The sequence below is a fragment of the Camponotus floridanus genome, unplaced genomic scaffold (assembly GCF_003227725.1).
Source record: "Camponotus floridanus strain SB8 unplaced genomic scaffold, Cflo_v7.5 scaffold88, whole genome shotgun sequence".
Lineage (NCBI taxonomy): Eukaryota > Metazoa > Arthropoda > Insecta > Hymenoptera > Formicidae > Camponotus > Camponotus floridanus.
In genome coordinates, this window is record NW_020229858.1 from 130,629 (window position 1) to 147,090 (window position 16,462).

Here is a 16,462-nt window from a genome sequence, read left to right on the forward strand (position 1 = left end):
AATCAATTATGAATAAATAGCTGTCTCTTTTTATTTTTATTTTTTTTTTGATAATTAAAATTTCATTATTATATGTCAAATTATTGTACTGTGCATTCCTACTCATGATATTTACAAAAATATGCATTAGATAAGTACCAGAAAGAGTACCTGTATCATTGTAGCGGCACTTTCTGTTCTGCATTTCTCTGCATGTAAGTTGCATTGCACAATATTTATATTGATGTATTATTAATTGCACAATTTAAATATGCTTTATATTGTTTACTTAGTCGGGCTTATAGATTGGAATCTTTGGAATAAATTCAATTAGAAGAACCTGTAATACCAAGAAAAAAAAACAGTTAACATTAAGTTTACTAATAGACATATATCGTATTATTCTAGATTAATATAATTCTGTAATATCTTACGTATTCCATCATAGAAGAGCTATCGCATCTCTGTTTTGCCAATCTCCAATGCAATCCAAGTTTATGGTAAAGCCGACTATTTTCCCATTCTAATAATTTGTTTAATGAGTGTTGAGTCTATATAAAAGACAATATATATACATTTAAATATTTATTTCATAAATGCTATTTCATAAAAGTCTTAAATTTCAACTGATACCAATGTCTTACCCTTTTACTCAAACAAATGACAGGCCACAGAGAACATCCTAGGGTACAGCAGCAGCATACACAACCGCAGAATAACCACTTAACATTAACGGGTAAAGTTTTTTTCAGTACACTATTTATTCTCATAACGGTTGCTTTAAATTCTTCTGGTGCCACCCGGGATATGAGGCCATTAGGAAACTCCGATTCAAAACGATTACTGAGACCGAATCTAAAAAAAGAAAAAGATAGATTAATAATTTTCTTCCAACATATGAATAATCATACAGACATCAATCTAAAATTAAGAATTAATCATTAGATAAGAACTTTTAATGAAAGGCCTTTTAAATAAAGCTAAATATAACATTACATGCTTTTTTGTACACGAATAATGAGTCATGGATTTATCTAATCTTAAAAGACGCTTTGAAACTCAGAATGTCAATATAGCTAATAAAATTTTATTAAAGATAGAAGACAGAAATAATTTTTGTTATATATGTGTACATATTAAAATAATATTATTTTAAATTATACAGATTAGATATATTTAAAGAATATTGTTTATCAATTCCAGAAACAATAATGCATAAATAACTTTTTATCAGAAATAAGAGTAATTTATCACAAACATCCACATATTTACATGCGATTAAAAGTGAAGGTAAACATCAGATAATGCACAGATCTCTATCGACAACAGATGTATTTTATAGTCATGTGTATATGTATATGTATATATGCAAAACATCTGCTTTATTTTCCTCGCTTATCGATGAAAAAAATTATTCACTCGATTTTAATTATTTAGATTGACGGCATAATGAATTCGATTACACGGACGTACATGCAAAACAATTCGAGCGATCGCGTTAAAAATGCATTCGTCATTATGGAAAAATCGCCTTATCGATCCGCAATGTCAATAACGACGACGACGAGACGCGCGTCGTCGCGCGTTGCAAGACGTCAAAAAAATTGACCGAAATCAGGTGATCCATTGTTTGCCTCCCTTTGTGAAAGAGTGCGCGAATCCTTCTTCTCCTCCCCCTTCTCCCCCATCTTCTCGAGACAACAAAGAACTCTTTCCCTGTACATCCTGAACGGATGTCATCGTACGTACACACGCGCACACAATTCCACCCGATGTCAACTTACACCGTCATATTGCCAGCCCCGCGGATGACAATTGGATCCGGCACCATCGCGACGTAATGCTCCTCCAAATTCTGCTCGTTCTCCTCCTCCTCTTCCTCGTAGATCGCGTCGAAATCCGCCATCGCCGCTACGAATTCGCCGATTCCCGCGAACGCGTGAAGCGTACAGCATATAAAGCAACAGCGCGCGACCTTCTTCGTGAACGCGTCTCTTCCGCCCCGACTCGGGCCAGGTCGACGTGATGCTCCCGGAGCGCGTTCCTCGCTCACATTCCCGCCGCGAAGAGCTTCCGGCTCGTCGTCGTGCTCGTCCTCTCGCGATCCTCGCGAGCGCCGATCATCTCCGGAACACCCACGACTCCGGACTAGGCCAACCGCTAGGCTCTCGCTCGACGACGACGACGATGGGATTCGCGACACTCTCCAGTGTTTGCGTAAATACGACGGACACGCTCATCCGCTGCACAACCGCACCGTGCACGACGCGCACTGCGGATATACGCGATAACGCGATGTGTTCACACAGCTCGTCAATTTTTTCCTCGCTGCGATTCCAGGCCCGCCAACGTGACAGCCGCGCGCGCACGTGTCAGCCCTGCTCCACATTTGAATGGCATGAATATCAGTTCAATGGTGTCATCAAGAGCATTGATAGGATTCTCCTCCCTCTTCGAATTTCTCCTCTTCCTTTCCAGCAGGTATTTCCATATTTCCGTAAGCTGTAACATAATTAATTCAGGTTAATCTTTGCTTAAATGAATTTGTAATTTTTATTTGGTCCTCCAATATAAGATATGTAAATGATGTTTTTGAAATAATGTGTAAATGATGTAAATGATGTTTTTGAATAACAATTCTTTTCTCCCTCAAATTGCGTTATCGTAAAGATACGTTTTATTAAATTCTCTTTGTTATTAAGCGAGAAGATAATTGTGAATTATTATTTAATAATCTTTGAATTTACCATTTTCATCTGTGTTGATTTATTATCTGTTGAGCGGTCTACTCGTAAGATAATTTTCTCTTTTAATATGAAAATGATAAAATAAAGAAAGTTATGACAATAATATCAAGGTTAAAACACGGTTGAAACAGCAATATAAGTATTATTGACGATAATATTGAATATTTGTATTATTTTGTTGAATGAAAATAAAAATGAGATAAAATCTTGTAGGTCTAATTTTGTCAAGATGTAAAATTAAATCTGTACCGACTGTTAAACTTTTTCAATTAATTCATCGATAGTTCTCGAATGAAACATACGATGGCGATAGTGTTTCGATACGTCATTTGCATTGACACGCGCGCACAATATCACCGTGTAATTTAATATTATTTTATACTAAACAAAGTGATCGCATCATTGCTTTGTAAGTACATATCATTGTTATGTATATTTATTAGTTTAGATTATGTATAATCTTATCAATACGAAGTATATACAATATGATATATAAGAGACGGAGAGAGAGAGAAGCAACAATTAGCAGTTTCGAAATCAGTATGCGTCGTTCAATAATGATGATTTGCAAGAAAGTTGGATGACACAAATTATTTGCAAAGTGTCATTGTTTTGTATTACTCGCGATTACATTGTATTTCACAATCTCGTCAACTTGCAGCAATCGCAAAACACATGTGCAAATACTTTTCCTTTAGTCGACCCTCATTAATCGATACTTTATAAAAAAATATCGATTAAAGAGGATGCATTGAAAGAAAAATATTTGCAAATCATTACTTTATTTTATTTTCATATATATGTATATAGTCGATTTCTAAGAATAGCGCATCTGCAAATATATATTTTTATTATCTTTTAATCTGTCTTTATTAATCAATATTTTACTTTGTCAAAAATATCAATTAAAGAGGATCGATTAAATGAAAAGTATTTATAAATTATTGCTTTATTATTTTACTTTCATATATCTCATCGATTTGTAAGAGTGATGCATGTGTAAGTATTTTTCTTTAATTACTCCTTATTAATCGATATTTTATTGTGTCAAAAAATATCGAATAAAGAGGACGATTAAAAGAAAAGTATTTGTAAATCATTGCTTTATTTTACTTTCATATATCTCGCCGATTTCTAAGAATAACGCATGTGCAAATATACATTTTTCTCTTAATCGGGGTCCTCGTTAATCGATATTTTACTCCATTAGAAAATATCAATTAAAGAAGATCGATTAAAAGAAAAAAATATGCTATTCTTACAAGTCGGTGAGATATATGAAATATAATGTAATTGCAAGCAAAGTATAAAGCAATGATTGATAGTTTGCAAATAATTCGTCCGACTTTCCTGCAGATCATCGTATCGCATTATTTAACAGCGTGCATATCGTGCTCCGAGCGTAACTGTGTTCCTCGAACGTGTACATAGTAATCACGGACGCTCGGTACAGTTAAAATGTGATTAAAGCGGTTACGGATGAGAGTCGCCGGCGTGATTGCGGCGCCGATAAAAATCGCGGCGAAACAGAGGCGAGGAAAGGTGATGAGATACGATTTATAATTGTCCGACGTAAATGCAGAACGGAGTTGCCTGTCCGGACAGCTATTACCGCAAAGCTATAGCGGAATATACGCGGGAAGTTTCTTCTCTCTCAGATTTCAACCGCCTGCCTCGGTGACGATCCGCCGTGATTGCAGCTTCCCGAATGCACCGGCGCGATTTGCGACACGCGAAAATGTGGAGAAATTGCGAGACACGCTTTTAGCTATTAATCGCGCCGAAAAAAGTCGTGTAGCTGATACGATAATGAGGGAGACTGATATGTAAATCGATAAGCGAAAGCGCCTCTTTTTTCATTCTTCGTGAATTAAAATTCTGCATCCATGTAATCTTAATTATTGAAAGAAACGTGAAGAAACTGAATAAAAGAAGCAAAAGTGAAAGGAGCGATTTTGCATGCACAAAGAATAATTCTTGAATTTTAGATGTCAAATAAATATCGATAAAAAACTGACAATAAGAATTGTCAATGAAAAAATTCTTAAAAGCTCATTTCTATCCATCGTGACAGCAATGAATTTCAGGATGATATTACGTACTGTACAGTCGCATACTTTTCAATTAGAAATAATTTTTTATTACCACTTCTTATTAACAATTTGAGAAAATTATAATTAAAACTCTACCCCCTAAGTATCGTCATTTTGTCCTGGATTCTCACAAATAACTCGGTGTGTATAATTTGTGATAATTTTGAGCTGGTGTAATTTAGCACAAAGAGTGGATCTTCTTTCTTAATACAAAGGGTTTCGTTGCTTTATGCTTGCGAAGAATTGTTCCAGCCGAACACTAGGTTAATTCAGCTGATAATAAGCGCGCTTTTATGTACCAGCAGACGTACCATTTTTATACATTTTTACACGGCAATTTTACGGTCTGCTGAAGCGACTATATATGGAGAGAGATGCAGTCATGGCATCCTTCAACTCGTCTTTCACGTGTAATTCATACAAAAATTTGAGAGTCGTGAGAATTTACAAAATTATTTTGCGCATTATGTAAAATATTCAAAATGTCCAAAAGAATAATTGACATTTTTATTAATTGCATTGACATTTTTTATACGAATTGTATTATTTATTATCAATTTATATAATATATTTTATATATTTCTTTAGAAAAGACAGGTAAATTAATTTGCACAAATGTGCACGATAAAAAATACAATTGCATCAGTTAATGTATCTTGATATTATACATAAACACGTTCTCGCAGCGAAAGTAGTTGGTCACGATTTAGCATCGCTCATTAACCTCGCTAATAGTCTACATCATCAGGAAATTGATTTCATCTTAATTTTAACACCATCTTGTCCGCGAGAGATACAGTTTTATAATCAAATTTTAAAATCAAATTATATGGAATAATTAAATCTTCGAGTGAAAACTATTACAGATCATATGCATTAATGATGTACGTGGAAAATGTAAAATATCGAATTAATCGATTCTCTTTTGATTTTTTATAGAAATTAAAATTAAATTATTTAAATTATTAAAACTATTGAAATTAAATATTAAAAAGAAGCTACAAATATTATAATATTTTAAAATAGTAATAATAAATATTATAATATTTTAAAAATAGTTTTTAATGATTCTAATTTTCATTTTTTTTTTGCAGTGATTTTTATGTGGTCAACGTGCAAAGTCAATGTGATCAATGTGGCATGGTCAACGTGAAAACAGCGTACTGCAATTCAAAGAGTGGCACCACGTCTCGAAAAGCAGAAATCTCAAGATTAAGATAATCTCGGAATCAGGTAAATAGACCATTAATCCTCGACGATTTTAAATCAAATGACAATTTATTTCTGGCACTTGCAACCCTGTCTGTCTCTCGAATCTTCAAACATTGATGCTACCGTCGACCGCCGTGCACGACGGTTGATCCAAGCCTGTAGATAAACACGAGAGAACGTTTTACGCGGAGCGCGACGTCTTCCTTTCCCTTCGCGTCGTAGAGGGGATTAAAAAGACGGCGATTAGTCAAGCGAAATCGTCCATCGCGTCTGAACATACGAAGAACACATGCGACTTGAGTTACGCGGTACCTCTCGAAATAGAGAAAGAAAGAGAGAGAAAGACCAGGGGGGCAGGGGGAGGGGGAAAAGAGAGAAGGTAGCGGTAGGGGAAGTCGACGAGACCGAAAGTACCGACTCGACATTCTTTTCGGCTAACCGCCTACTTAATTAAAACAACATTAAGCCGGCCGGCTTGCGCCGAGAACGATGCTGTCCATGGACCGTGCAGCAGACAGACGAAACGAGAAAGAGTTGCGGTGGAACGCGAATGGGTGGGAGGGAGGATAGTTGCAAAGCGGCTTTTAAATCTCGACTGCAACTGCTGCCGCTACTGCTGCTGCGGCTGCTGCATCGGCTCGTAAAGTCCGCGCTGCTTATTAAATTAGTTATGTCCAATCGATTCGTGGATTTTGTTGAATCGCAATTTCGGAGATCGAGAGAGGCGGGATGGTCGTTCGAGAAACTTATCAATGCGTTTCTTCCAATAAGAATGTCACAGGAGGAATAGAAAGAGAGAGAGAGAGAGAGAGAGAGAGAGAGAGAAAGAGAGAGAGGGATGAGAAATTTTGCTTCTTTATTTTTCTTTCCCGTATCGTCCAATTTATATGCGGCGTGTCGTAAGTTAGGCTTATTAATTTACGCGCACCTGTCGGACGGATTGGGCAACCGTGACGCATTTGTTACTGGAATTTGGCAACGTTTTGCGTCATGTGTCACGACGCCTCTACACTTCGGTTAGTTGCCGACTATTAACAACCGCTGGTTACTTAACGCGATACATTTTCGTGCGTGCGAAATGCCGAGAAACACGTAAAAATGACGGGAAAGCAAGTTTGCTAAATCGTGTGTGAACATGCGAACCTCAAGAATCATGCTGCCTGCCATTTATTTATTATCTGGTGTTCATTCAAATCTTTTCTGTCAGAAGCGTTGTATTAAATCAAATAATTATTAGATGTCGATAAAAGTGGCAGAAAACAATTTTCATGACAGATAATTATAATATAATTAATTGAAGGCATTTAAGATTAAAAAATACAATCTTCAAGTTTTATTTATCATAAGAATATTTGATGTATATTAACTTAAATTAGGAATTTATTTAAATTTAAACTAAATATACATTTTTGCAACACACCTATTTAAAGGAAGATTACGTGTATTTTCACCGTTTCACACCGATTTCTCATCGCTCGCATCCCGAGCGATTAAATTCATTTACGAACGTGTTTAGTCTTTTGATGGTAGATTTGCCGTTCAGGTGGCACACGTGGCTGTACATATTTCCGTGAAATCGAGACGCCACACCGCGTTTGCCGCGAGTAGAGCCCGGTAATGGGCTAACAACAATTCCGCTCGCTAGAAATAGTATGAGGCCAGCCAATTAAATTCAACGGCAAGAGGCTCCTCTTCACGGCCGTGACACTTAGCGGCCTTAAGTAGCGAGATTTAGAGGCGGCAGGTGCTCCGTTCGATTCTACCACCCTTCGTCTTCATCCTCCTTTTTCTCCACATCTCCTACGCCCCCTCACTTGCAGAGTTTCATCCCGTTTCCCTGCCGGGCGCCCCGAGGAAAAACACGTGAATGCTCGCCGCCGCCGCTCTAGCACCGCCTCGCGTATTAATAATGAGCGTTTGACGCCGCGCCAGAGCCAAGCGCCCAACTTTTACATCTCCGAAAGAGCCGGGAGAGCCGGATGAGGAATCTCGTCGGTGGAGCTCGGAGCCACGCGATGCCAATGCGATGGGAAGCACGCGCGCGCGCGCGGACAATCCTCCCTGATCATTTTATTCCGTGGGAGAATCGTGTTCTCATTAATTGAAGGGACAGGCCGAGGGTTGCACATCGCTGCATTCTTACGAAAATTGAATTGTCTCTGGAACCAAATTATTATGTTCGTCATTATCGTATATATCGGTGACCTAATAACCTGGTACATCTCAGAAAAATTGGCGAATGACATGTGGGATCAAGTCCAGTTTATTATGAACGTTAAACTTTACAGTTTGATAACCGCAGACTGTCATAAATGTGTCTATCACTTGGGTCATTTGTGGCTTATTGCATCAGGTAATAAATAGATATATCGATGTTAGAATTTATTATTTGAGAGGATAAAAAAATTTCGAGATTTTTCATTCAAGCTTAAATAATATAGAAAAGGGACTTGGAAAAATAGAAGAAATCTCTAAGATCTCAAAGTTATCGAGACGAAGGACTAGGATATTCAATATAAAGTCATTTTAGTTAAAAATATTTTATAGTCATGTTGTCAAGAATACTTTGCAATAAATTTGCAATATTTTTTCACATTTAAATGTGTAATTTATTATAGAAAACTTTCTCAACCTGCAAAACAATTTAATATTAGTAATATAATAATATGTTAAATATTTTTTATTGATAATATTATATCATGTATGTATAAAATGATATAATATTACCAATAAAAAATATATTTTTAATATTATTATTATATTGTTGTATAAATTATTGTTGTAATATTGTTTTACAAGTTGAGAGAGTTTTCCACAGTAAATTACATATTTAAATTACACATTTAAATTTGAAAAAATATTGCAAATTTATTGCAAAGTATTCTTGAGAACACAACTACAAAATATTTTTAATTTTAAAGTGACTTTATATCAAATATCCTAGCTGTTCGTGTATATATAATATATAAATGATTCTCAATAAAAAAACTGCTCTTATAAAATAAGAATTAACCACTTTCCAATTTCCGCTACAAATTTATAAAAAATGTTTCCTCCTGTTCTCTAAGCTCTTTTTCTCCACGAATGAAATATTTACAAAGAACGGAGCGTATAATGAAGTCTAATTTCGCTTTAGTGTTATTATACCATTCTTTATTTCTATATCTTGATCGTCATCGTGGTCTTTTTTAACGTAATAATTTAAGTAGATCAATTTTCTCGGGTGGAGGAGAAAAAAATAAAGAGGCGACGTGAAGAGAGTGAGAGGTCCTAATTGCGTGTCAGCTTACGGATAGTCATGTATATGCAAAAGAGAGCACCCTCGTATGCATTCGTATCAAAGATGGCGAAAAAATACAAGGCGGTCTCTCTTCTCCTAATATCAGCGGAAAAATAACCGCCTACAAGTACGTACTTAGCGAGTCGTTACGTCGCGCAGCGGAGCGTAGCTCCTTCGGGAACTCGCTACGTTCATTCGCCACAGTCGTGCTTCGTGTACATTGCGCCCAATCGTTTCGTTCAACGTGCCCGACGTGCACGTATAATATACGTGCCTCTTTATTGCGCGAAAAAGAAAAAAAGAGAAGATGCAAAAAGAAACGATCGTGCCCTCACCCCGATCGATTCGTCGTCCATTGCCGTCAAACTTTAGGTATGATATCCCGCACCCGCGGCTCGAGACAAAAATATTAATAAAACTGCTATTAATTAAATGTCACGGCTTAACAGTAATAGCCAAAAAGTTGAAGTTTACTTTTAACACGCATTTGTCTTATATTATGTATTAAAACATATGTTAAAGATAGGCAGATATAATATTAATGTAAAAAATTGTCAATCAGTTACTATCCAATTAGAAACGCGAATTTTTTATGTCGAAAGTCTCTTCATAATATATATTTTTTTTAAATAATAATTTTTATAAATAATATTTTTTTTTCATTCAAATATTAATAGTACTTGTATTCATAGTACATTATCAAATTTTTATTTTAATATTTAATCATAAAGATATTTAAAATCGAAAATGAAGAGATAGTTTAAAATATTACATATTATCTATTAATTAATAAAAATTTATTCAAAGTTGATCAAAAAATCTGTAGAAAAATAATTGTATTAATAGATTTTGAGCATCATATAATATATTATAGATAGTCATCTTTGCAGAAAATCTTGTCAGATTTTCTCAACATCAATTTTGATACAATTATCATTTCTCTGACGAAGAAGGACAATCATTACGTTTAATGTATACTTTTCACAATGCTTTTATATTTTTTATAAATGCAAAATTATTTCTTTGTTTGCTATTTCCTATATTCGAATTTCGTAAAATATTCGATCTGTTTTTTTTTTTGTTCACAATGAACGATCGATCGAACAGGCGGTATTTTCGTGACGATTTTCGCCACGCTATTGGTCGTCGAGGTAGCATCCAATGCTCTTGCGGTCGTATTCTCGTTTCCCTTTCAAGGTTTTCATTGGACAATGATCAGCTGCGTCTGTCAGGTGTCTCAATAAAGGCGCGGATATAGATTCTTCCCCCTTATTTTCGGCGGATGGATCACCAGTTGAGTTCCCCGAGATCTTTCGGCCACTGTTCCTAAAGTAACGTTAATTCGAAGCAGGAGGTAGAAAAAGGAGTAAACAGGTGGCTGGCATAGTGTTGTAACATATAATAAAGACATAATTCTTTCGAAGAAAATTGATATTTCAAAGTTATAGATACGTGAGCTCTCTTTTTCTTACTAATTAATTTAACATTATGTATTGCTCAACAAAATAAAAAATGTTATATCTCAATATATAAGTTCATCTGTTTGTCATGATTTGGCATATATATAAAATTATTATCTTAAAATCTTAAATGGAAAAAAAAATACTATATAAGAATATAAAGAATCTTTGAGAAAGCTTTATTTTTATAAGACTTGAAATAAGTTATTCCGATATATATAGATTGCTTGAAAAATTATATTGAAATATATGGAAATGTGTTCTACATGTGTTGTATAAATCTATCCACCATCAACTAGTCTGGCGTTTCCAATGAATTATTGTCGTTTTGACGCTTCTATGATATTTATGCAAATTTTGTGAAAACTCTAACGCTGTTTTGAGCGAGAACAAACGCACAGTCGGCAATTAAACTCCGTTGTTAACAACTCGCAACTCGCAGTCTCGTTATCCAACGAAGGCTCGGATGCGATGTCTGGGGTAGATAGGCGAACGTATGCACGCCGCAAATTAAATGTTTGGCATAAACCAACGAGGGGTTGATACTTGCAATTAGTACATACTCGGAGAATTTTCTCTTTTTTTTTTGTATTTCTATTCATTCCACGTGTGCGACGAAAATTTTATTCGTTCTATTTAAATGCACATTGACAATTTTATTAAAATATGCATTTTTTGTCTCTATTCTTTTTATATCGATTTAAAAAATTGTACTAGTTGTAATTAGTGACTTTATCTAATCTCTATTTTTTAATATATAATAATTTCCACGATTGCGTTAACAAGTTATAGAACATTTTGACAAAAAGTCTCGGTTTATCATCATTACGACAGTCAGGTGCCGTCGCGATGCGAGTCACACTGACATTCTGTATACGTCGCAAAAAATATCGTTTTTAGCCGCATCTCGTCCGCGACTGCGGCAGAAGCGCGAGGAAGGTGGGGGGTTATAAGCGTTAAAATTGCAAAATTGCATCGCCATTGTGCGGTGATCGCGCGTTCCGAACTGTCTCGAAGGTTTTTGACATTTATGACGGCGCGTGATTTACGATTTATTTATGCCGCGGACTCCTCTTTGTAATAATAATACCAGGCGCGGGAGAAAGAAGAAGAGAGACAGACGGTCCTGACGCAGAAAAGGAAGCTACCCCTCTTACGAGCAAACGACAGCCATTTTAAGAGACACTTAACTCTCTTTAGTGCTCCTGGGAACAACGGCAATCTCCATATAAAATTCGATTCTCGGCGTTGAGTGCCCGTAGACAGATGATGACTCGTCTCAGACCGAATGCGCGGGCGTGTCTCCCTTTACGGATGCATAAAAGTTGCATTAAGTAACGCCGTAACAATGTGTTTAGAGTCGCTTGTTTCTCGCGATATTCCTCAAATTGTTGTTTGTCAATTTTAAATCCACTCTATGTAAATTGCTAAATTTTTTCACTTTGATAAAAATACCGATAAACATACATAAGTTAAGACAAACAAAACAGATTTGTTTTCTTGCTGGGTTAATTACATTTTCGAAAAGTGAATTTAATAAGCAATTTTAATATAACATCCGTGAGAGATTTTTAAATAATATTTAGCTTTTTCCTAAATAACATTTTGATTGAATGAATATTTGACGCACTTTGACGTTACATGATATCAAATTATGCGCGTAAAAATTAGATTCTTCATAAACGTGTATGCAGCCAGAAAGAAGTAATTTTAAATTCCAGTATTTTTTCTCATAAACTCTGATATCTTAATAAAACAGTAATCTTTTTGCGCGATTTAAAAAAACCCTCATTTATTCGGCAAATTATACTTTCTTATTTTTATATAAGACTCAGGCTTATAAATCAATATTGCATAGTTGATAAATGATATGCCGTTTGCTCAAGGAAGGGAAAGCAGCCGAGTGTCGAGATATGCAAGGAGACTGTTGTCCGTGTGTCTCAAAATAAGAACAGAACAGCTCGGGGGCACAATTAATCACGCCGAAAAGAGCGCGGCCTTCCGGGGTTTTATTAACCAATTACTCGGGATGTAGTATATTCGATGCTTCGAATAAATAGCCGGCAAACAGCGTCCGGAATTCATTAGCGGGTCGTTCGGCCACCAACTTCATTACTCATACTACATATTTACGTGTCTATCAATTAGAGTGCCCAATTTAGGGAACGACGCGAAACAAGATTATTTCGCTACGCTGTATCAACTTTGCAAATAGCCGCGTATTCCGCGTTTATATTTTTGCATTTGCATATTTCGGTAAAAATATCGCGTTCGAAAGGTAAGAGAGGATTAAATTAACGCCAGGGATCAGCGAAATACGAGTACAGTAATTGTATTTTCTTAAAAATTGTGACATGTGATCATCAATTTTCGTACAAGTTATCCTTGTATCTTTTAAATATATTTTTTATAGTTTTATTTTGCTAAATAATGCATGTAATTAAATAAAAGTCTTTCATAAGAAAAGAAGACAGAATTTCTGTTATAGTTGCCATTAGTAAAGACAAGTTAAATCGAATGCTTAAATTTTGCAAAATTATATAAGATATATCCTGGAACTAAACGACTAAATATTATTACAAAGTTGTGGCTCATATTTATTGCGTCATTTGAAAACCTTAAAAATATCTACAAAGACACAAATTCTTCGTCTCTTTTGCTCAAGCCTTCTGCTTCAACCGCGTGTATGACGCTTTTGTGCAATCATTGTTCCTCTGCGTCAAATCAAAATTTTGCCAGACCACGATGGTCAGCCTCAGAAACTGTGGACGTATTCTTGCGTGTAAAAGCCACCGTTATTACTAACTTCTGAATGGTATTTCTCGTGAAGATTCAACCGCTAAAGCCAGTTTTCGAACTGATTATAGTATTTCTTTCGTGTCTCTGCTAACGCATACAATATTCGCATTGTTCGAATTGATTACCGCATTGGATGCAATTCAATGCTCGTGTCTTTAATTCATATTCTTAGGTATTATGAATTTTCTTCGCTTATTTGATTCATTTCCGTTTCCGCGGAAATTTCTTGCGCCGGCAAAGATTTATAAAAGTAATCGTGTAATTTGTAACTCGAATTTTATTTACGGCGCGCGAAGCGACTTAAAAACGGAAGGAAGAACGGGGCCTGAGGTAAAGGCGAAAAGGCCGATAATGAAGGATACTTACTGGCGTTACAGTAGCGGCAAATATTATTATGATCATTATGGAGGCAGCACGCAGCATCGAATATGTTATTCGAGAAACCTTCCAGATAAACGAGGCACTTCCTTTCTCACCGTTCTCACTTATCTTCGTTAAGCGTGTCAGCTTGACAGGCTAGTATCGAACGCAGCAAGCCCGTGCCGCAGGTACATAAATGAGAGCACACACACGAAACACGCGAGTATCGATGCCTGCGCAAACTATCGAGAGCACATCCGTGCAAATAATCCGTATAAATCCTTCAGAAATTTCTTTAGATGTAGATGCCGAATATATTTTACAAAGTTATATGTATCACGAGAGAAAATACGTATTTTATATTTCTGGTTAAAAAATAAATATAATATACGCATACAAAACACATTTAGAGATATAGATGTAATATTCCATAGGTGGAAAATATTTTATTTCACGTAAATAAAAATTATAGAAATTATTCGAACGATTGCTTATTGCGAACTTCATATTTTATAGAATATTGAGGCGCTTGTCGTCGAATGAGCTGTAATATAATGGTACGTTGTATTTTATGTAACATATTTTTCTCTCATTCTCCTCTTCTATCTTTCGCTATTTTTCGTGGAATAATCTTTCATTTGGCGTGTAGCAAGATGTCAGGGGCAACGAAACATCGGACGAGCGAATATTACATGTGGTAGCCGGTATATCCACAGTCGGGCTGTATCGTAAAGCGTTAGCGTGGTTAGCACGCGGGCCTTAGGAACTCGCGCCGCAAGCGAGCGGCGAGCTTAGCGTGTGGCGTGCATACCATCGTGCGCGCGATGCGGTGTGCTGTGTGTTGTGTGTCTCGTCTCTATGATCCTCTCTCCTTCTCGCTCCCTTCGCACCTCTCTTACCTCCACACGTTGGTGCTGGGTGGTGGAGGCACCGGCGGCGGCACCCTTTGATCTCCCTGGCCACGCCCCCTTTTTTCATTTTTTTCACTCCTTAAAAGGCAGATGGACAAAGTGTATTGTAAAGTGGGCAGCGCGCTCGGGAAGACAGCGCAGGTGGGAAGGAGAGAGAGAATACGCGGAGGGAACGGGAGAAGATGCGGACGAGGTAAGGAATAGGATGCGAGAGAGCGAGAGGAGACGAGCTCTACGCTGTAGGTGAAGCTGCTGGCTCCGCGTGTCCAGTTACAATTATTAAGGACTCTCCTCGCCGCGCAGGAAGGAAGAGGACGGAGGAAGAAGGAGGCAAGAATCGGGCGAATGCTTCGCTAATTATCCGATCCCCGCGTCTCGGGTCTAATGGGCCGGGAAGTGAAGAGGGCGAGAGGAAGTTAAAGAAAGAGAGAGAGAAGAAGAAGAAGAAAGTAAGAAGAGAGAGCGACTGGCCAGCAATATCCAATTGATCATCCGACAAACCTTCCTGATGAACGAGGAACTTCCTATCCCACCATCGTCGCTCATCTCGGCGCAAACTCGCTACTCCAGGATAGGAGATGCTTCTTCAAGACATACCGATTCCCGTAATTTTAATTTCATCCGTATGGTAAAATTTTTCTTACACTAGTTGTTGATTTACTATAGACAGACGCTAAATTATACGCATCAATAAACTGCGTGTTGGAATTAGAATCCATATTTTAAATACGATCTTGTGAATCTTTGCTATATAATTGAATTTTTTATTAACAAATGCAATAAAAATCATCTAAAAGTATAGCCTAGGCATTTAAATTAAACGATGTAGAAGAAACTGTCTATGCATATCCAATAAAGGCCGAGGTCGCGTGCAATATACTGATAAAACGAACGAATGAGAATTGACAATGCACGGCTAACGTTCGTTTCATCGATTGAATCATGTACGAATTATTGATGGCTGAGAACGCGCAGACATGGCAATTTCATTGGGAATATCAGCCAATGGCGGATGGTTCTCCGTACACCATAATTAGTTTTCAACTACGAAGCTAACGACGAGCACAATGTAACTCGGTGGAAGACGGGCGATTAAAGGTCGCGACGGAGGAAAGTTTGGAACTACTCGATCGAAGAAAAAAGAGAAAATGAGAGAAGGAAAACGAGGAGAGGAAGGAAGGAGGGGGCGAGAGCGAGAGAGAGAAACCGCCTTCTTAATAATATAAAATTTGCTCGGGGATGTTAAAAAAGTTGGCGCAGGAAATAAAGTAGTTTCCCCGCGCACACGGCCATATTATCCGTTATGTTATTCAACGATTACTGCGTAATAAGATAAGAGACATCAACGGCTAACGTGCAATAAGCTAAGTATGTGATTCAGATGCTTACGCAGTAGCTGGCTACTTCCGTATCCTGTCAATCACATTTCAATTCGAGTATATTCGCTTTTTTCATTTTGTCTGAAAAAAAAACAAGAAAATTTCGAAGTTTTTAATCAACGGTTTTAATGAAAGCATTATATGTATATCGGGAGATACATATATTCTCATTACTAACCGCAAATCATCTGAATTTGAATTTTGTTTGTTTAAAAAATTAATATTAAAAAATTGTATATTAA

General features: G+C 36.6%; 1 protein-coding gene across 1 annotated transcript in view; it reads right to left on the reverse strand.

Annotated features, from left to right (window-relative positions):
• Positions 1-25: 25 nt before the first annotated feature.
• The window catches only part of LOC105248059 (cysteine-rich hydrophobic domain-containing protein 2), a 161,758-nt gene continuing 145,321 nt past the window's right edge, over positions 26-16,462 (reverse strand). Inside the window, exons 3-6 of the mRNA XM_011252616.3 lie at positions 1,764-2,481; positions 624-834; positions 414-530; positions 26-319 (exon numbers count right to left, since the gene is read on the reverse strand). Coding sequence (XP_011250918.1) covers positions 269-319; positions 414-530; positions 624-834; positions 1,764-1,885 — 501 coding nt within the window. The 5' untranslated portion in view covers positions 1,886-2,481 and the 3' untranslated portion in view covers positions 26-268. The remainder of the gene's footprint in view (positions 320-413; positions 531-623; positions 835-1,763; positions 2,482-16,462) is intronic.